Source organism: Gossypium arboreum, chromosome 4, assembly GCF_025698485.1.
Source record: "Gossypium arboreum isolate Shixiya-1 chromosome 4, ASM2569848v2, whole genome shotgun sequence".
In the NCBI taxonomy this organism is placed as follows: domain Eukaryota; kingdom Viridiplantae; phylum Streptophyta; class Magnoliopsida; order Malvales; family Malvaceae; genus Gossypium; species Gossypium arboreum.
Window position 1 is genome coordinate 1,132,816 of NC_069073.1, and position 23,714 is coordinate 1,156,529.

Consider the following 23,714-nt stretch of genomic DNA (forward strand, 5'->3'; position numbering starts at 1 on the left):
AGTTGATAGGTTGACAACTACTACTTCAAGAGACAATGGGTTGTTAGAACAAAACAACCAGTCCATGTCTTGCACATCAAGATGCAATGCTCGCACATCTCTACGTAAAGCATCTATTTCGTTTTTCCATGGCTTTGCATGTGCCCCCATAGCCTCCTCTTGGGTAGGCGTAACATTATCTTGAAGATCAGAGTTGTCAAACTGTATCTTGCTCTTCAATTTTTCGTTCTGTCTTATTAGTTCCTGCTAAAACACTTTTGCTGCTGTTTGAACCTAGCACTTTGCTGAGTTATCTATTTTTTGATCAACCTCATCTACTCCTGTAAACCGAATAGTTGTTGCAGGGATACTCCCTGGTCAAAAGGAAATGACGGTCCCTGACCAAATGGTGCATTGAGTTCAAAAGAATTGAAGGCACTTGTTTGGCCTAAGTTACCTAAATTTTCCTGTCGGTTAGCAAACCAACTAATGAAAAGGTCCATTTCTCTGGGTTGATTATTGATACCAGAACTTCTCGCTTGGTTTGATGGGAAACTATCCGGGAAATTTTCGTTTGGATGAGTCATTTTGGTTTTTTGGTAATTTGAAGATCGGAAGCCTGTCTACACTTACCGTACCAAATTGTTGAGTATTTCAGAGTGTGTGTCCTCTTCAAAAGGGTTAAGTTGTGTATTTATATGATATGATTACTATTCATGGATGTAATGTCGTAGGTAGGCCCCCATGCATGCCGACACGTACCCTACTCTAGGGTTAACACATGTTTTCTAGATGTAGGTTTGCCTAGATATGAGTTCTCCTCTTTGGAGGTGCGAACCCACATTGTGCAGTCCCATGAGGGTGTGAACACCTCACGTGCAAACTCAAAGTGTTAACAATGTAGAATATGGGTCAGGACCTAATCGGGTAATTGGGTAGCGGATCGGTAATAGCAATTACCATAACAAACATAATACATATGATGATTTGATTTTAATTTTTGTTACTTGTATAGAATTTTTTTTTATAATATTAATAATTTTTTGTAGTAATCAATATATTTAAAAAAATATATAAATTATGTAACAATGTAACTATAATTTGTACTACCAAATATAACCTAAAGAATTACAATATAATTAGTCAACCAAACACATTTAAGGAATTATAATTATGTGTAATTACAAGAAAATATAATTACTACCTTAGTAATTAATTTATCGTGAAACAAACCGTAAGTTTTTGCTTGGAAACTTATTTCATCTATAAAAAATTCATATCAATAATAGAAAAGAAAAAGAAAATGTTAATTACAACATAGGATGGGTTACACTAGAGGTGAGTATTCGATCGAGTCCATTCAAATCAAGTAAAAAAATTTTGAGTTAGTCGAGTTGATAAATTCTATTTTAGCAACGAACTTAATTTGAACTTTTTTGAATCGAACTGAATCAAGTTAAAAAATTTTGAGTCAAACGAATCCTACTATTTATACTCAATGTAGCGTTTACATGGGCTGATTATTTAACTAGTAGACGGAGTAAAAGATTATTTAACGACATAAACAATTTAATGGTTTTGACTTTTAACTTAATGAGTAAATATTTATCAAAATGACGTAATTTTATCTTTTAACTTAATGATTTTACCTTTTAACTTTAGAAAGATAAACATTTATCAAAACGATGTAGTTTTGCCTTTTCTTATTGTTAAATCGAAAAATTTAATTTTTTATTCGAGTTAATTTGAATAACTTGATTAACTCAAATAACTTGAACTGTTTAATTCAAAATTTAAATTTTTTATTAAATTTTTTGAATCTAATCAAATTTTACTAACGTCTAAGTTACACACTGCAGGATCGGATGCCCATTCAATGAGAAGTTGAAGGGACGATTAGCCTGCAATGGCTGTGCATTGGTGTACGCCTGAATGCAACGCAATGCAGGAAAGAAAAAGTGGAATCTGTGAGGTCCAAATGAGCAAAGAAAGCGCTTAAGCTGTACCATGGCCCAACCCCAACATAGCATAGTTTAGCTTTCTTAACCCAGCAACTAACAGGCGTCAGCAAATAAAGCTAAAGTAATACTGCATTCCTTTTGCTCACTTGTCTTAAGGTCTCTCACCTCACCTCAGCTCTTGAATAAACGACGGGCGTGATATCCCCGTCAAACCAGAGCTGCCAGTGCCAAAGCCAATACTGTGGCAGTGATTTTGTATTGTAATTTGTAACTGCAAAAAAAGACATTGTTTTGGATTTCGTGCATGTCTGACATTTCACATGACAACTAGATGTAGGTTCCACTACCCACCTTTACTTGTTTAGCTTAACTTTTTTTTGGCTCAATCCTTTCCTTTTTATTTGCTTTTCTCTTTCTCGCTCACTCTGGCCTACTGCTGTTTCGCTTTTTAGAGGAGGGGCAGGTGGTGGTAGAGGCTTAGATTCTTAAATCTTCTTCGCAGTTCTCATTCCAACGGCTGGAAAGAAGGCCTTTTCATGCCCGCCCGCCCACCCGCCAGCATCGCCTCTCCTGTTTCTTTCTTTTTAATATCACCTTTTCATTTTAGACCCCTTTCTTCCCACTTTTCTGATTTTCTTTCTACTGCTGTCAAATATGAATCTGGGTTTCATTCTCACTGCTTCCTACCACTAATGTTTGTTTTCCTTTTTTGTTAACTCCGATAGAATCTCTGCCTGCCGGGATTTTGAGCTGTTCCTACTACTGTAGTGCAAATATTTGTTCTTAAATAAGGTTAAACCATCGGCGGAGCCCTTTTCCATTAGCTGTAGAAGCACTAGTAGTAGATTTCACTTCTTCTTTCCCATATCGGTAATATGGTTTTGACTTCATTTTTCTGATATGGGTTTTTGCGGTGAAGATTTTTGCTAATATTAGGCCTCGGATCGAAACATTTCCAACCATTTTGTAGAATCTTCCCAGCAGAGTAGACATAGAGGAAGACAATGGGGTGGGTTACAGTAGCATATAGAGTTAATATTGGGTTAGTATGTTTGTTTATGATGTTGTGGAGTGTGAGTGGAATTGGTGTGAACTGGGGAACCCAGGCATCCCACCCTCTGCCCCCAGACACTATAGTAAGGTTGCTGAGAGATAATGGGTTTCAAAGAGTGAAGCTGTTTGATGCAGATTATGATACACTCAAGACACTGGGTAAGACTGGGATTGAGGTAATGGTGGGAATCCCAAATGACATGCTTGCTATTGTGGGTGGCAGCATGAAGGCTGCTGAGAAATGGGTTGCGAAAAATGTCACCCAACATATAACTTCCAATAATGTCAACATCAGGTCAGCTTTCTGTTTCTTTTTCACTTCCTATCATCATCTTGCTTAGCTGCTTCATCAATGAATTTCAGCTTTGAACATTACTTGTTTATATATGCTGTTGAGTTGAGACCCTTCTTGTTGCCTTAACTGTAATTTAAACTTTTCTCTGCTTTTAATTTCTATTGTTTTGTATTATTTGTCCCTGTGCAACAATGTTCTTAGTGATCTGAATTATTATTTTGATTGGGGTGAAGTCAGGGTCAAGGCTGTCTTTGGTGTGTAGGAAGAAAACAGAGTGTTCTTATAAAATATTGAAATTTTTTCAATAAATTTTAATTTTTCTCAATGGATTTGACAACTCATATTAATTGATAATGCAAACTTTAGATAAAAAAGCATTGAATGAGACAAATAAGTGTAGAACTACTCATCATCTGATGTAAAACATGTTAACTCAATTTTATTTTTAAAATAGGTTAAAATATGCTATTAGTCCCTGTACTTAAATACAATTTGAAATTTAGTCTTTATAATTTAAAAGTTAAACATTAAGTTCTTTTACCTTTTTTTTTATTATTTAAAATCTTAGTCCAATCATTAATATTGTTAGCATTTTCCGTCAAAATTTGTTAATTTAGTTTGTTGATTATAGTGCCCTCATTACCTCATATGACGTTACATATAATTCACAAAAAGTAAACATGTTAAAGTTGGCAAATTTTTATAGAAAGTACAAATATCGATAATGATTGAACTAAAATTTTAAATTGAAATAATTGGAGGATTTAAATTTAAATTTTTAAAGTGCAAGGACTAAATTTTAAATTTTGGATAAGTTCAAATACTAATAACATATATTAGATTTTAAATATTCATATTTGAATCGTTTTATTCTTTTTATACAATAATGGTTATGAAAACCCAATGCTTATAAATTAGGTATTTTTAAAGTAGTTTTCAGCTAAGGTTTTTTTAGATTTTTTTTTTCTGAAAGCATTTTTCGGCTAAGGTTAAAGAATAAAGAAGTTAAATTGTGCATATATGCCCCCTTTTTTTTTAATTGGCTAAATAGGTAATTTTTTTTCAATATTTAAGGAAATTGGTTGATTTTTGAGAGATAATGCGAAAGCGCGTCTAGTTGAACGAGCTTTTGCTAACATATTAGGAAAGTGCGCTCAGCTGAAAACGTTTTCTAAAAATTTCAAAGAAAATGCATCCAGCTGGGGCTTTCTCTGACATGTCAAAAAAAGATCGTCCAGTAGGACTTGCTTTCCTGTCAACTGTGTAGAAAGCTTGTCCAGCTAGACGCGCTTTTTATATATGGTTAATTTAGCCCAAAATAAATTTATTTATATTTATTTTTAATAAAAGCTTTTAATGAGATGATATTATCTAGTTCATTGGTTTACATTTTGCTAGTATTCCACATATAAACTCATAAAAGAAATGAAAGGTGTGATAAATATGAAATATTAACTTGAGTACCACCTCGGCTTGAATAGATCTGGCCTCAAACTGTAAAACGGATGAGGACACTTGTAGTTAATCTAGTACATGTAGCAAAAGGCTTTTAAGCCACCAAAGCATGTTTAGTTTCAATATATTTAAAAAATTAATTAGATAGACTTTTGTTTCAAAATAGAAATGAAATTTCTAAAAATTTAATTATCACTTGTACTTAAAAAAGTGATGGGGAAACTCAGGATTTAAAATTTGGAAGTTTGAACAATCAACTCGAAGTTTTAGACTCTTTCTTGCTTCAAGCAACTTAGTGCAAGAGAAGTTTAAGCACCAAAGAACTTTGAATTCAATTCTAAAATTTCAACAAAGAGTATAATTAAAATTCAATAGAAAGATTTCAAAATTGAAAAAAAAGAATGCAAGAGAAGAAGAAAAGAGAATCCTTAAGAACTAGGTAGGCCAAAAGAGACTTCTTGAACAATAAGAAGGCTTGTGGCGCAAAGAGATTGGAGACCTTCAAAAATCCTGAAAATTCAATAAGATTAAGAATAAAAGAAATCTGCTGATTAAGTTTTAGTTCGATTGGTATGGACATTGTTGTCAATGCAGGAGGATGTGGGTTTGAGGGTGCTGAAGCGTGTTATCTTACTATTTATGGGTTGGAGAGAGGTTATGAGTAATTCTAAGCATCGTGTCAAAAAGAACAGATATATAGTTAGAAGAAACAACTCACTTGGAGTATTTTACTAATCAAAAAGACTTGGGGTGTAAGTTTCGGCCAAAATCGGACTTGAATCCTTTGAGCCCTTTATGAATGCATCAAAAAGTTATATTTTAAAGACATGCAATAAAAAGCATGAGAAGAAAATAAACTAGATTAGTGAATTGACAATAATCATGAAGGAGAAATATGACGATAGAAAAATAGCAAAAGAAAAGGAAAATAATTATTATAATTGTAGTAAATACTATAAGCATATATAGCATGAAAATGCATTTAAACCATAACAAATAATGTATTTTAATTAAGAGATGTATTCTTCTTTTTCTGGTCACTTTGATTAATAAATAAAAAGGAAAAACAAGTTTCATAAAGACAATTTAGTAAAATGTGTTTTTAAGTAATCTTCCACTTCTTTAACCAAATAACAAATCATTATATTCCAGCTAAATGAACCTAACTGGATAGTATAACATGCGAGTATCGGAAGTAATCTTACATTCCATGAATAAGAATTAAGTTTGAAGCTTGTTTTATCTCCATTCTTGCAATCTTCCGACAAATTTGCCTGAAAATTTATCTTGGCTTTAACTTTGCTTTCCAATGACTCGTATGAGTTGACATTAATCTTTTTGGTCTTAAACCTTTTAGCTATATTTATACGGGGCAAAACAATTGATTATAAAACTTGGTATGGACTGTTGCATGTCTAATAACTATTTCCTTCCTAACAACTTAATATCAACAGTCCTTAATATGTATTTACAACTTCTGGCAAACATCAAGATGTTGGATCATGACATAAATTTCTAGTTCTGGCTTTCCCTACAGATATGTAGCTGTTGGTAATGAACCTTTCTTGGAGACATATAATGGAAGCTACCTTGGAATAACCTTCCCTGCTCTTCGGAACATCCAGTCTGCGCTGGTCAAAGCTGGGCATAACAACCAAGTAAAAGTCACTGTTCCCCTCAATGCTGATGTTTATGAAAGTACAAATGGCTCTCCGTCTGGTGGGGACTTCCGTGCTGACATCCATGACATCATGCTTACAATTGTCAACTTCTTGAGTCTTAGTGCTGCACCCTTCACTGTGAACATCTATCCTTTTATAAGCCTCTATTCTGATCCCAACTTCCCAGTTGAGTATGCATTCTTTGATGGCAATGCATCGCCAGTAAGTGATGGTGGGACATTATATTACAACATGTTTGACGCTAACCTTGATACCCTTGCACATGCATTACAAAAAAATGGATTTGCAGATTTGCCCATTATAGTTGGTGAGATTGGGTGGCCCACTGATGGAGACCGAAATGCTAACACAGAGTATGCTCGGCGGTTCAATCAAGGTTTTATGTCTCATATTTCAGGTGGGAGAGGAACCCCGATGAGACCTGGCCCAATAGATGCATATTTATTTAGCTTGATTGATGAGGATGCTAAAAGCATTGCTCCAGGAAATTTTGAACGCCACTGGGGGATCTTTACATTTGATGGGCAGGCCAAATACCCTCTGAACCTTGGTACTACGAACTCAGGAGCTTTAATTCCTGCAAAAGGTGTACAATACTTGGAGAAGAAGTGGTGTGTGATGAAGCCTTCAGCCAGACTTGATGATCCACAAGTGGAACCAAGTGTAAGCTTCGCATGTGGTTCTGCCGACTGCACTTGCCTTGGTTACGGGACATCTTGCGGAAATCTTGATGCTAGGGGGAACATTTCTTATGCCTTTAACAGTTACTTTCAGAAGAATAACCAGCTCGAAGAAGCCTGCAAATTTCCGAATGTTTCGATGATCACAAAAACAGATCCCACTCCAACAGGTGGAAATTGCAAATTTCATATAATGATCCAGCCCTATTATGGATCTGCAGGATGGTACGGGCAGAAGCCATTAGGATTGACTTCTGTTCTTCTTCTCGTTTTCTCGTTGGTTCTGTGAATTCTAAAAGGATTCTACTTGAGATAATCTTGTGAGACAAATGGTACACTAATGTTGCACATTGAAGCTAATTATTTTGATGTAAGGTGGGTTTTTAGTACAACACCCTTAATGGGTGGTAGACTGAAAAGTGTATGAATTAGAGCCAAAGCTCTCCGACAAAATCCAGGGGGCTTTGATCATGTTTTTTTCTGTTTCAGTTTCTTTTAAGTCCACAACATCATACTCCTGAGAAAGGATTTTGCTTTACTTTTTCTTTCATGATGAAGATGATGGTAGTAGTAATCAACTCCACCCCCCCTTCCTTTTTAACATTGAATTATGCAAAGGCTTCTTTAAATGAAAAAACACAATTAGCAATGGGGTCTACCACATCTGCAGGAGGAAGAGCAAAATGTGCACCGGTGCCGGTATATGATAGATAATAGAGCAAGCACAGCATGTGAATAAGGCTTGGTCCGCAATTACCAACCTTGAGGTTTTTGCTCAAACCATTTACCAATTTTATTTAAGTTGGATAAAGACAAGGACAACAAATTGGCAAACGATACCAAAACTACACCGAAAAGAAAAAACACAAATAGGAAGCCAAATGTGCTTTGGAAGAGAACCTCAAATGATGTTCATCTTTAATTCTCGACATGACATAAATCCCGAACAACTTTATTATCCTAGCACTTGTGTTTCCTTATTCTGTGTACTTGGTTCAATCAACTTGGTGGTAAGTGTTGGAGACAAGTTTCACCAGTGTTTTGAAATTTTCAATAGAACTACCATTGGGTTTAACAGCCTTGCGAACCAGCTCTTTTTGAACTCTAATTTTGTCTCTCATTTTCTTCCCTTCTTGGCTGCACAATATCAACTTCAATGCTTTCTTTGCTCCTTCTTTTGTCAATGTTCCACCTTCTAACCCCAACCCAAATCCCCAGACAGCCTCCACAGTACGAGTGTTCAATTGTTGGTCTCCAAAAAAAGGCCTGCAGATCATAGGCACACCTCCATTAATACTTTCCAGGACTGAATTCCATCCGCCATGACTTACAAAAACCCCAACTGATGGATATTCCAATATTTGTTGCTGAGGAGCCCATGGAACTATCTTTCCTTTGGAGCTAGTTCTTTCCAGGAATCCTTGAGGCAGTTGTTTCTCAGGATTTCCCCTCACAGACCAAAGAAATGGAAACTCACATTCCTCCAGGGCTTCACATAATGCTTGTAGCTCATGGGGTGGTGGGGTTATCATGCTTCCAAAGCTGATGTATACCACCGATGCTGCCTCATGCTTGCTCACCCAATCCAAGCACCCATGCGAGTCATCCACTGTAGAACTAGAAACTGATACCAGATTGAAGGGACCAACGTTGAGGAACATTCTGAATCTTAATTTCAGCATGTTCACCACTGTATTATCTAAGTCTTCGTATGAATTTGCAACAATTGCCGTGGCGCGTGACAGTGACACTCCCATTTTATGCAACAATGCTGGGATGGGGGCATCAATGTCTCCAGAGGCTATTCCATTAGGTAAGTCAGTAACACGAATGCCAGAAAATTCAGGAAGAAAATCAAGTGTTTTGTCTTCCGGACCTGCAATTTTATGGATATTCATATAAATGACAACATTATATTTGTTCAGCACCCAGCTTTAATCATGGTAAAACAGAATTAAATATTAGGGAATAACTTGTATATTAACATCATTGCATCAATAAGATAGTATTACCTCATCAATTTTCAAAGACATAAAATATTTTTATATACTTATCATATTTAATATTAATTAATTTACCTAATAGAAAATTTTGAAATTTGATTAAAATTGAAAAAAAAATTGTGTTAAATATTTATGTTTTGGTTGTCATGAAATAATTTTTAAATAATTTATGAGATGGGATTATTTTATTAGTGGAGAAATCTTAAAATGAGGACCCATCTTTAAATTAAAATGGCTTTTTGGTTAATTTTTTCTTATGTTTTTTATTTAAGTTTTTTCTGAAATAAAAATAATTAAATTTAAATTTTAAATATATAAATTAATTAAAAATAGAAAAATTATTAAATATAGATGAATTTATAATAATATTTAAAATGATATAGGTTGCAATTAATATACAACACAATCAATGTAATTCATTATAGTTCTAACCAAAAGTTGCATTGTTGTTGTATATTAAAGATATTTAATACCTACCTAATAAAAACTATCCATATTTCCAAAAGAAAAAAAAAAAAAAAAAAAACAGTCCATATCCTTCCTACCTACCACTAAAGAGTGATTGAAATTTTCTTTAACTACAAAATATTAAACTAGTAAATTAAAATTTTTAAAATTTTTAATTTGATTGATATAAATATTATTATTATAAGAAAATCTGAATTTGAGTGCATTATTATTTATGGGTTTAAGAAGGATTAAATGCTAAGGAGGGAAAAAAAAAAAGGAAAAGACAACCATAGCTTAGATTATGTTTAATTAACCACATGAATGAGAGTGAAGTTAAGCATATTTTTTTGATAGAAGAAAGCATAAGCATCCTTACTGTTAATTCCTACATGCTGGCGAATAACATCGGTCTGGAAATGAAGGAAGAGTGCCCTAGGGCCAGCCAACCAAACCGCCACCCAAGGAATATTCAGCTCATCCGCGATATCAGCCCCAATTGCATAAAATGCATCTGTTATCAAACAATCAATTGGTTTACCAGTTTCAGACACAACAGCATCTATAGCCTTTATAAAATTCCCAGGAACTGCCTTAAGGAAATAATCGACGGGCTCATGAGGATTCCCCCTAAAGCTATACCCCTCAGGTAATCCATCCCATACATTAAAAGGCTTAATTTTATTAAGGTTTTTGGGAAAAGTTGAGTTGTTTGATTGTTGGGTGCTAAGGAAGGAAAACATGGTGTCGGGGCAAGCGTCTGATAGTTGACGGATAATGTTGAGAAGAGGGACAGCATGGGTGCCGAAAGGGAAAGCCAACACTGCTATGTGTTTAGAAGCATTCTTGTAGCCTTCCATTGGATATTCTTTCTCTATTCTCCCTGCAAAGATAAGAAGGGACTTGTTTTTCTCCAAGCTTGTGAGTTATGAAAATAGATGAACTGTACTTAAACTGGAGTAAAGGGAAAACAAGAAACAATTAAGGCCGATGGTTGGACTTAAAATATGTGGTTTTACAAGCAACCGTCGTTTTCACTCTTCAAAAAGTAGACTTAGATGAAGGCCTTGTTACGTGGAAATTTAAGTTCCATTAATAGGTTAAGGTAAAAGTTAAAGTTTTAGTTAGATTAATATGAGTATTGTTGTTAATGAAAGAGAAAATAGATTCGAGTTATAGGTTGAGAAGAGACTATGAATAGTTTTAAATATTTTAGTAAAAGAGTTCAAAAAATATTATTTGATTAAAGAGAAAAATTAGAATTTAATTTGTTTTCTTTTTCCAAAAGTTAATTTAGTTTATTTAAATAAAGTTAATCTAACTATATATCATGAGTAAAACTTTAATGTAATAAAATTTATAAAAAATTGGTATAATAATTAAATATGAATTTAGTTAAAATAGTAAAGTTAAGATAATAAAGACTATTTTGAGTTTAAATCTCGTCATGTATATATTTTTTAGATTTTATATAAAATTATAAAATAATAAAATGTCCTTAAATAGAGTATATTACATTCATAACTATTTTAAAATAGAGTTTGTCATATTTTGATTACTATTTTTTAATTTAATTATTCTAAATAAAATAAATTTATAAATTAGTCACTGTCATTAAATTTTCTATCATCTTTTAACGGATTGCACAATTATCAATCCACCTAAATTTTTCCATGTAATCCTCTATGATTACTTTTTTTATTTATTGTTTTTATAAATTTGATGTGTTTTATGCAAATGTTGATCAAAAATAATTTTTTTTTTGAATTATAAGAGGAGGGTAAAATCTAAATAATAATGTGACTAGCGTGACTCAAATTCAAGTAACATCTGAAACAATAAACACCGTAAATATTAAGCCAACATATGGGGTTTAATCGAAAATAATTTTGAAACATGGTTCATGTGTTATTTTCCACAGATTGTGCCATGTTAGGGTTTGTTTTTTATGGGTTTTGTGGGAATGTTGAGTTAATTACTTTAGTCTAGGTTATTGTTTTTGTTGTATTGAAAAGTGCATGTATTGTTAGAACTTGGGAATGAAACTTTTGTTTAGATTGTTGAGTTAATTGTGGTTGGGGTTGTTGATGCACTAAAAATTGATGAAATATGGACTGATATAACAGAAGATGGCCTGCCATTTTTGAATTATTATTGGTGTAAATTTTTTGGTCTTTGTGCGCAGTGTCATTTAGTAGAAAATTAATAGGAAGTTAGACCATGTGGTCCATGACTTTTTCTACTTGCAAATGAAGAAAAAGGTAGGTGAGGAAGTTTGTAACAATTTGATTTTTAGTGGTCCTGGGTAATTTTAAAATTTTATTTTCATAAATCGGGTATAGATTTGGTATAAAAATATATTAGAATTTGGTCCAATAATTTTGTTGAATTAATAGATAATTTAGGTGCAGAAATTAAATTGTAAAAGTTCAATCATAATAGATTTTTAATTAGTTAAAGGTTTAAAATAGTAAATAAACCATTTTGTTACACCAAATAGTGGATGATGATGTTAACATCTTCTAATTTTGATTAATTGTGATTAATAATTAATTAATTAAGTTTTAATGAATTAAAATTTAAATAAAGTATATAAAGGTGAGATAGTGTAAATTTGTCATATTTCTTTCTTCTTCTCCACCGTTTGAACATGAAAACCTAAGGGAAAGACCATTTTTGAACTCAAAGCAATCGATCCTTAATTGGTAAGCTTTCCAAGTCTTTTTTTTTTTTATATGTTTTTGAACATGGAACTCGATTTAGCTAGCCAATGTACCAATTTGCAAAACTGTTAAAGTTTTTGAAAATTTTTATTGTTGATTTATTGAATAAATTGGTGTTAAATTGATTGATTTTAAGCTTAGATTATGAAAAAGGACTAGATTGTAATGTTTAATTAATAGTTTTGTACATAAAGACTAAATTGAATAAAATGTGAAATTGAGGTGGGATTTTGGGTATAAATAGAGAGTAGAAGGTCTATAATGAATGAAATTAAATTCAGATTTTAAATCGAGGCTTAAAATTGAAAGATATTGTTATTTCGATTTTAAGGACTAAATTGAATAAAAAGTAAAACTTTAGGGGTATTAAAAAATAAGATTGTTTAGGTTCATTCATGTAATAGCATATTGTATAAATATTTGATTTTGATGGATTGAATGGAACAGATGTATAAATAAAGAATTAGATCAAACCGATAATAATCGAGGAAAAGCTAAAATTGTCAATTAGTCCCTGAAAATTCAACTTGTTTGTTGCTTTGGCCAGGTAAGTTCGTATGGTATTTATTTATATAGATTGTTGTGTATTTGAATTGTGATTATATACGTGTTTGGTTCTGAATTGGTTTAAAAGGTGAGATTTAGACTAAATTGAAAAGTAATGTTAATATGTGTAATAGATGCCCATATGAACTTAGTAAAAGTTAAGATATGATTGACATGCCAATAGGATTTTGTGCTCACTTTTACGAGATTGATTACAGATGTTACCGAGATCCATCATTTGTTGCGGACTCGCAAATACATGTGACACAAGTTTAGCTCGGACGAGTAACCTGATGTTGTTTTAAAGGGTTAGCCCAGATGGGTAACTTGACATGTATGTATACTTAGCTTGGATAAACATTCAGATGTGTCAATATAAAGGTTTAGCCCAGACGGGTAACCTGACACGAATATATATATTCAACTCGGACGAGCAACTGGTGTGGTGTAGTTACCTTTGTATCTAAGTCAATTTTCTAAGGTTCATTAGGTGAAATAGTTTATATGAAATAAGAAATTTGAAATGAGAATTAATGATGTTGATGTTCACTTGAAGAAATGTTAAATTGAACTTGAATAATGTATTAGAAAAATGTCATGAATATGTATATGGTTTTATCCCTTAAATGAATGAGTTTGGAATCAGTTATACAAAATGACATGAATTGGTATGGTAAGTGATTGAGTTGCCACATGGTTTGATTACATTCTAGTATCACCTTATTGATGATTTGCTTTGCCATGTTTAGTCAAACTATGTCAAGTTAAGGTTGCTTCTTGTATTTAGATAAAATATAAGGTAAGTTTTTTAATGCCTATGAACTTACTAAGCATCATATATGTTTACCTAGTTTGTTTTTCCTTTCCCTTGTAGGTCATCACCTTGCGGAACTCGTTGAGCCAAATCATTTTGAAGCTTACACTATCCTATCACTGAATCAATACCTTTTTTTTGTATTATCATTTTGAGTGAGGATTGTGGCATGTATATAGGGTTAAGGGGTTAATGAAATGGTAACTTTCTAATTCATATGGAATGTATGACATTGTGGCAAATGTAGAGTGTATGAAAGGTTTGGTATTTAATATATGGTGTACGGATTAGCTATGCTTGATGTGGTTTAGTACATGATTTTAAACTTGAACATGTCATGTAGATATGCTATGAATTACATATAGGTGATATGGTAAGTTGAATGAGTATATGAGCTTATATGCTTATTGTAACGCCCTTTACCCGAAACCGTTGTCGGAGTCGAGCACAAGGCACTACTAAACTTATTTGAGCACTTAACCAAATTTAGATAATTTATATCATACTTTTCAGACAAGCTGTCCAACTGCGTCATAGTTGCTAAATAATTCATATCTCGAGTTATAAAACTCGAAACCCAAATCCGTAAATTTTCCCGAATTTATACTCATATATCTACTTACCAATTTTTTTATAATTTTGGTTGGTCCAATTAGTACAGTTTATTAGTTAAATCCTCCCCTATTTCAGGGTTTGGCTATTTTAACCCCTGTGCACTACGAACCAAATTTCTCTCTGTAAAAAATTCAAATAACCATGCCGTTTGTTTCTCTTAAAAATAGACCCAATGAGGAATCCATACATATATAGTATGACTCATAATTATTTTTTTGAAATTTTTAATGATTTTCTAAAATCAGAATAGGGGAACTCGAAGTCATTCAGACTCTGTCTCACCACAATTTAAATATCTCATAACATAAAATCCAATTGCATGTACCGTTTCCTCTATATGAAACTAGACTCATTAGGCTTTAATCTCATTTTTTTCCAACCCTTAACTCAATTTCCACAATTTATGGTGAATTTTCAAAGTCAAACTACTGCTACTTACCAAAAACTGTTTTAGTACAAATATTGTTAGCTAGTTCATAACATCTTTACTTCAATTCATTCAAACTCTATACATGCCATATAAATCTTTAAACATAAAACAAAACTACCAGAATTGATCTGAATAGTGTGCCTGTTGTGTTGATCCGATCTACCCACTTCACTTCAAGTCAATCTACATAAAATATTAAACACACACAAGTAAGCTTATTGAAGCTTAGTAAGCTCATAGGCATATAAACACAAATCATATCAAATATCGTACACAATCATATATCTATTAGTTTAACTATTTCATCCTCCAAATCACAATTTCATTAATAACTCATTGGAATAATTTCCATATGGCTACTCACAATTTAACTCCCTTAGGCCTATTTCTCATTTACTTCATTGTCAAATTAGGGAACAATAAGGAATTGAGTGCTTCATTATCACATTGCCATATTAAACTATGGACTTTCACATTGTTACGCATCACACACAAGCCATAGCCTTGCCATGGTCTTACACGGTTCACATATCATACGAAGCCATATCCGGACATGGTCTTATACGGAATCACATTATCACATTATACCGATGCCATAGCCCAGCTATGGTCTTATACGGAGTCACATTATCACATTGCACAGATGCCATAGCCCAGCTATGGTCTTAAACGGGCACACTTATCACATATTTTTTGTCAATTCATCGTGGTTCTGAATAGAAGCACTCAAATCCATTGTTCCTACTAATTTGTACTTTTAGTTACACATTATTCATTAGTTAATGCAAATTGATAGTATTCGTCAACAATAAAATACTTTAACAATCATAAGATTTTCATATCAAAACATTGAACTTTGCCATATGAACTTACCTGGACTAATTTGCAAAAGTCGTAGAAATTGGGGACTATTCTTGAATTTTCTCCTTTCCACGATTCGATTCGTTTTCTTGATCTATAATTATAAAATCATTCCTTCATTAGCATCCATTTCAATTCTATTTCACTTCACAATTTATGCTGTTCAAATTTCGAAATTGCACTTTTACCCCAAAATTTATAGTTTTCACAATTTAGTCCCTGCTCAATTCACCCATCAATTGAACTAATTTTTCTCAATTAACACTTTATTTTATCATTATAAACTATTTCAAAACATTTTATATTCTTAATTTCAACAGAAACTTTCAATTCACAACTTTTTCACAATTAGGTCCTAAATATCATTTCCTATCAAAATCACTTAATAAAACCACCTTAATATGAAATTAGAACTTAAATTTCATAATAATTCATCATAAAATTCCCTTATCCATCCAGGGTAACTTCCAATTTCACCCATAAAATGAAAAACTAATGAATTCTACAAGTGGACCTAATTGTAAAAGTCATAAAAACATAAAAATTATCAAGAAAAGTAAGAATTAAACTCACATGATGTAAAAATATGAAAAACCAGCTTTCTCCAGACCTTCTATGGCACATGATGTAAAAATATGAAAAACCAGCTTTCTCCAAACCTTCTATGGCGTTTTGGATGAGAAAATATGAAGAAATGTCTAGATTTTTCAATTACATCATTATTTAACTATTAACTTTTATGCTATTTCCAATTTTGCCCCTTGTTCACATTGTTTTCTTGCTTATTTCATACCCAAACCGTCCAGCCATTAACCTTTGGGTCTAATTGCTCTTTAAATCCATCTTTTTAAATACTTAAGCTATTTACTCACAATTTAACAAATTTTATGCTATTTTCAATTTAGTCCTTTTTAATTAATTAGCCATCCAAACGTTAAAATTTTCTAACGAAACTTTAATACTAACTCAATGACACTCCATAAATATTTATAAAAATATTTATAGCTCGATTTTCAACTTTGAAGTCTCGATACCTCATTTTTGACCCGTTTGACCTAATAAATTCTTTTAATTCACTAATTTCACCATTTCAAAAATTCTTCTAAATTCTTACTTGACTCATAAATATTAAATTACTATCTTGTTCAATCTTATTTGTCGAATTTAGTGATCTCAAATCACCATTTCCGACACCACTGAAAATTAGGCTGTTACACTTATGTCCTTGTAATGAAAATAAGATGGCATGTTTGAAGCATAGTTAAGATTGGTATTTTGATTGGTTGGGGATCACATTTGATTGTTGTATAGAAATGGATAGTTTTGTAATAGGTTGAGCTTATATCGAATTGGTTTTGATTAGAAATGGTTAAATAACTTGTTCTGGTATGAAATGTTATGAGTTTGGAATGTTTTTAGGTGAGCATAATGGTTGGTTTGATTGCAAATTATGAAATAGGTACCAAATGACTCATTTTTATCAAATAAAGGGTCCTCGTTCCAATAAACATCTTCTCTCATCGTAACATTGGTTGACAGTATGTGACGTCGCGACGTTTAGTAGTTTAACATCATGACATGACATACTATTTTGGTGATGTAACGATGTGGAAAAGATGACGTCACGACATTCATGATGAATAATGAATGGCAACAATAGTCATGGTGATTGATGACTGGAAACTGAAAAAAAAAGTTTCTAATTTCTGAGTTTTGAGCGATTTATAGAGAGAATGAGACGTGAGAGGGGGGAGGGAACATTGGCAATTAAATTTTATGTTGGCACATATCAGAAATTGAAAGCATGCAAGCAGTAGATGCCAACAAAAACAGTGGTGGAAGTCACGAGAAATTTTTGTAGATTTGGACTTTTATGATGAATTTTAAGAAAAATTAAAATTGGAAAGAAAAAGATGAGAATTGGATGATTATTTTGGTGAAGAATGGCATGATTCTAGGTTGTTCGCCGTCAGGGTGGCAATCGTTACTGAAATTTGGAATTTAAAAATGTTTTTTTTTTGGCAAGCAATGAAGATTCCGTTCGAATGTTATTCTCAAAGTAAAGAGAGAGGCAACACATTTAACGTTTTTGGCTTTTTAATATTTTTATAAAAATAAAAAACATAATTTAATTTATTAAGGACATATTCTTCATTTGAGTTTTTTTTTTTTTTTTGCTCTTACAAAACTATCCCTCTCAACCAAACACACGAATACTATTACAATACTCATTCCATTATATTCAACTAAACCACTGATATGCCTATTCAATTTCATTACAGTCTTATTCTATTCCTACAAAATGACTATTTCATTACAACCTTATTCTAATTCAGTGAACCAAACGTGTAAGTGATTGATTTCATTATATAGTTACCATCAAAGACCCCCAAATTGGCAATATCTCATTCAATCCCCCCACAGTTTTTCCTTTCCTTTCTTCACTAAAAACTCGTTTTCCCCTTCCCCTTTTATTTCTTTGATATTTTCCATCAAGCTCTAAGAAGATTGTTTTGCTCTCTTGATATCAAGAATGGAATGTAGGAGATTACTAAAATTAAATTAAATATTTTTACGATAATAAAAATGTAAAAATCGAAATTTAATACAAAACCTAAAGGATTATATATTTTTAATATGTTGTTCAACAATCTGAAATTTTATTTATTTCGGTAGAAAATAATTATATTAGAGAATCACTAATGTTATTTATTGAAATTTAAATTGAGTATTCTTTATTAAAATATACAACTACTTGTTACTATTCAAATATGCAAAAACCGATTTAGGCTTCTGTTTTTCTTTTTGTTTCATGATGATGATGGTACTGATCCCACGTATGCACCATGCGAAAAAGGATTGTATGAAACAGAGATATTATTAACTTCCAATAGTTTTATCCCACATCAGTAACTTTATCCTGAATTTCAGGATTTTAATTTAGATTTGATTTTTTTTTCAGGATGAAAATACTGAAATTCGGGATGAAAATACTAATGTAGCATAAAACTATTGAAAAAAAATACAAGTAACGTGACGTCCCTGTTTCATAGAATCCTTTCCAGGGACAATGCTGGTATATGTTAAGGCAAGCACAGCAAATCAAAGGAAATGTTGGTAGAGGAAAGCCTTGACTAACCTCAAGATGTTTGGTCAACAATATTTTAATCATCCACTAACTTGGTGGTAAGTGTTAGAGACAACTTTCACTAGTGTTTTGAAATTTTCATTAGAGTTGCCATTGGGTTTAACAGCCTTGCAAGCCAGCTCTTTTTGAACTCTAATTTTCTCTCTCATTTTCTTCCTTTCTTGGCTGCACAATATCAATTTCAGTGCTTTCTTTGCTCCTTCTTTTGTCAATGTTCCACCTTCTAACCCCAACCCAAATCCCCATACAACCTCCACAGTACGAGTGTTCAATTGTTGGTCTCCAAAAAATGGCCTGCAGATCATAGGCACACCTCCATTAATACTTTCCAGGACTGAGTTCTGTAGATACTCAATTTTGTCCGGGCCCAGAAATAAGTTCAAAAAAAAAAAAACAAAGTCCAAGTCCAGTACAAAATAACAAACATATAATTTGGCCCAATCGAAATGGCCCATTACTTGAAAAGATTGAAGGTCCATCTATGAGCTTGACTCATATGGAAATATAATCTTTAAGGATATGCAATCTTAGATATGATATGCAATATTAGATATGATACAATCTTCGATATGATATGCAATCTTAGATATGATATGCAATCTTGAAGATATGATCTTGTAATCTTGGAGATTTAATTTGAAGATATCCTTTAATCTTAACCGTTGATGTAATTGATCTGTACCGTTGGATTTGAGGAGGCTCAACTATAAATAGAGGCCTCTCCTTTCATTGTAAATCACTTGAGTTTTGGGAAGCAATAAGAATTCTTGAAAGCATTCACTCAAATTTCTCTCCCTCTTGCGTTCTTACTCTCTGTGGTTTGTTCTTATTTTATTCTTCGTCTATCTTAGTTTTTTAACCTTTTTCTTATTTTAATTTCTTCATTTTTTAAATATGTATATTTATTCCTATGTTTTATACATTTGATTTTGTATTTTATATATTATAATATTTAACCTTTTATATAGTTTATTTTCAAATATATATTTTCTAGTTTATTTTCAAATATATATTTTCTATGCATATATATATATTATATTATCATTTCATGTATTTTGAACTATTGTATTATATTTTTATAATTTGTAAATGTTCTATTTATTCATTTTTTTGTGTATGTCTTTTATCTTATTTGTGCAGTTTCATTTTTTTTATATGCTATGTTTAATTATTTCTTTTATGTGCTATTTTATGATATATATTATTGTATAATTTTTGCATGTATTATGTTTTTATTTGTTTATTATCTTATATTTACCCTAGTATGATTTTTTCATTAAACGTATGTTCATGTTATTTAGTTTTGTCTTAATGATATTATTTATGTTTGTATGGAAATGTTAGAATATTTTGTACATCTATGCTTCATGATGCATTAATATGTCATCCTAAAACGTCATTTAAAAATAATATTCTAAGGTTTTTTTAAAAAAAAAATTAAAAGGCAATGCTTGATGTTTGGAAACTTGAGAAAGGTAGTGCCTAACTTCTTTGGGTTGCGACTTTTCTCGTTGAATTCGAATAGTCAAGCACCCTTCTAAGTGATTTTGAGTTTTCAAAACTTAAACAATTATTTCGAGATTTCAAAACATAGTGTCCTAACTTACTGGATATGGCGTTTTGTTGTTTCGAGATAGAAATTTTCGAAAGACGAGCTTAGTTTCTAAGGTTTTAAAATATTGCGTCTTAACTTACTGGATGTGATGTTTTGACTCGTTTGAAATAAGTGAGCCTTAATTTTCAACATTGAGACATTCTAATTAAAAGAGGTTTGCATCTTAAAACTTTCAAATTTCCGACATTAAAGACACTTGATAATCAATTAGGTACCAATTTTTGGGCGTTACGAGGGTGCTAACCCTTCCTCGTACGTAACCAACTCCCGAATCCGTTTTCTCGACTTTCGTAGACCAAAATTAATGTTTTAAAACAAAACATTTTATAAGGTGATCCAATCACACCTAAAAAGATTGGTGGCGACTCCCGTTTTCGTTTTTCTTAAAGTCGATTCCCATTTTTCAAAACTCGATTTAAAAATGGCTTTGACAAGTTCCATCCACCATGACTTACAAAAACCCCAACTGATGGATGTTCCAATATTTTCTGCTGAGGAGCCCATGGAACTATCTTTCCTTCGGAGCTGGTTCTTTCCAGGAATCCTAGTGGGAGCTGTTTCTCAGGATTTCCCCTAAAAGACCAAAGATATGGGAACTCACATTCTTCCAGGGCTTCACATAATGCATGTAGCTCATGGGGTGGTGGGGTTATCACGCTTCCAAAGCTGATGTATACCACCGATGCTGCCTCATGCTTGCTCATCCAATCCAAGGTCCCATGCGAGTCATCCACTGTGGAACTGGAAACTGATACCAGATTGAAGGGACCAACGTTGAGGAACGTACTGAATCTTAATTTCAGCATGTTCACCACTGTATTATCCAAGTCTTCGTATGAATTTGTGGCAGTTGCCGTAGCTCGTGACAGTGACACTCCCATTTTATACAACAATGCCGGCATGGGGGCGTCAATGTCTCCGGAGGTTAATCCATTGGGTAAGTCAGCAACACGTATGCTAGAAAAATCGGGAAGAAAATCAAGTGGTTTGCCTTTAGGACCTGCAATTTTATGAATATTCATATTTGTTCAGCACCCAATTTTTTATGGAGGGATTAAAGTATATTTTTATCGTATATTAATTTAAAATTTATAAATTATAAAGAGATTAAAGCTGAAAATCTCTATTTAGGAGTATCAACCCTGAAAACTATTTAAATTTTTATTAGTTAATTTAGAATCTTTCTATCATACTGAAAAAATTCTTAAACTATTCTTCCTTGTTTAAACAAGCCATTATATTACTTTATTATTTTTGTACTTAAATAACCCCTAACCTATAATTTTTACTTACAAAAGTAGTTGATTTTTACTCACAAAATCCTTGATTTTAACACTAGAAGTAAAAAATATTTAAAATTTTAAACTAAATTACATTTTACATTGATGTGAATTTTTGAGAAAATTTTATTAAATAAAAATAAAAAATATTTTAAAAATTCTTGAAAGTGCTTATATATATAACACTTAATTACTCTTTTAAAATTTTGATTACTTTCTAAAATTAAATGTTGATGTTAAAATGTATATAATTTCTATTGCATCAATAAGAAATTAAGATAAGAGCTTGAAATTTAAAATATATTTATTTTAATATTAAAATCAAGAACTTTTATAAGAAAAAAATAATAGATTTGAGTTTATTTAACTACAAAATAATATTATATAGTTTAAGGGAGTTTTTTTTAAATATATTAGCTTTCTGTAAATTCTTCAAAATCCTATTGCTTGCAATTAATATGCTTCACAGTCAATTTAATTAATTGATAGCCTACCAAAAGTCTTATTGTTGTTGTAACAATAATAAAGTTTCTTCTCTTTCAAGCATGAAATTGTTAAGTTTATGAGCTAGTATGTTAAAACCTAGCTACCTAATAAAAACCATCCATATCCTACCTATCACAAAAGGGGATTCAAAAGTTATTAAGTTAATTAGGGTGAAGTTTGAAATTTTTTTTGGGTCAAAATTAAATTATTTAATTTTACTATAATAAAATATAATTTTACTATTTTAATAGTCTATATTATATGTATGTATTCTTACCGTTAATTCCTACATGGTGGCGAATGATATCGGAGTCGACATGAACGAAGAGTGCCCTGGGACTAGCAGTCCAAAGTGCCACCCAAGGGATGTTCAGCTCATCCGCGATATCAGCCCCAAACGCATAAAATGCATCTGTTATCAAACAATCAATTGGTTTACCAGTTTCAAGCACAACAACATCTATAGCCTTTATAAAATTTCCAGGTACCGCCTTAAGGAAATAGTCGACAGGCTTGTGAGGGTTCCCCCTAAAAGTATACCCCTCAGGTAATCCATCCCATACATTAAAAGACTTAATTTTATCAAGAGTTTTGGGAAAAGTTGAGTTGTTTGATTGTTGGGTGCTAAGGAAGGAAGACATGGTGTGGGGGCAAGCGTCTGATAGCTGGAGGACGAAGTTGAGAAGAGGGACGGCATGGGTGCCGAAGGGGAAAGCCAACACTGCTATTTGTTTAGAAGCATTCCTGTAGCTTTCCATTGGATATTCTCTGAGGGGATTTCTTGTTCTCCAAAATTTGTGAGTTATGAAAATTAGATGAAAAACTATATTTAAACTAATAAGAAAAAACAAGTTTTGCTTGATAGTTTGCATTACTGTTGGGACTTGAAATATGTGGTTTTTACATGCAACTATCATTTTCATTTTTCCAGAAACCAAAGTCAGTTGTAGGGATTGTTACGTCCAAATTTAAGTTCCATTAGTTAGTTAATTTAAAAGAATTCCTTTGGTGTGATGTAATTACTTGTGTGCCCAAGTTCATTTTCTAAGGTTCATTGGGAGAAATAGTTTATACGAAATGAGATATTTGAAATAAGAATTAATGATGTTGATGTTCACTTGAAAAAAAGTTGAATTGAACTTGAATAATGTATCGGAAAAATGTCATGAATATGTATGTGATTACATTATCCCTTGAATGAATGAGTTTGGAATCAGTTATACAAAATGACATGAATTGGTATGGTAAGTGATTGAGTTGCCATGTACGTGGTTTGATTACATTTTAGTATCACCTTATTGATGCTTTGCTTTGTCATGTTTAGTCAAACTATGTCAAGTTAAGATTGTTTATTGTATTTAAATAAAAGATGAGGTAAATTTTGTTTAATGCCTATGAACTTATTAAGCATCTTATATGTTTATCTAGTTTGTTTTCACTTTCCCTTGTAATTCGTCACCTTGTGGAACTCGTCATGTCAGCTCATCTTGAAACTCACACTATCCCATCACTGAATCAGTAGCTTTTTTTTTTTAATCATTTTGAGTCAAGATTGCACCATGTATATAGGGTTAAGGTGTTAATGAAATGGTCACTTTCTAATTCATATGGTATGTATGATGTTGTGGCAAATGTGGAGTG

General features: G+C 32.1%; 1 protein-coding gene and 2 pseudogenes across 1 annotated transcript; 1 reads left to right on the plus strand and 2 right to left on the minus strand.

The window, feature by feature from the left end:
* The first annotated feature begins 2,046 nt into the window (after positions 1-2,046).
* LOC108460268 (glucan endo-1,3-beta-glucosidase 6-like) lies at positions 2,047-8,142 on the plus strand. Its single transcript, XM_017759706.2, has 2 exons — positions 2,047-3,288; positions 6,281-8,142. Exons 1-2 carry the CDS (start codon positions 2,945-2,947, stop codon positions 7,392-7,394), a joined length of 1,458 nt encoding a protein of 485 aa, XP_017615195.1. The 5' UTR covers positions 2,047-2,944; the 3' UTR covers positions 7,395-8,142.
* LOC108460269 (flavonoid 3-O-glucosyltransferase-like) lies at positions 7,874-10,599 on the minus strand (annotated as a pseudogene).
* An 8,120-nt stretch (positions 10,600-18,719) lies between these two features.
* On the minus strand, positions 18,720-22,831 carry LOC108460130 (flavonoid 3-O-glucosyltransferase-like; annotated as a pseudogene).
* Positions 22,832-23,714: the final 883 nt, after the last annotated feature.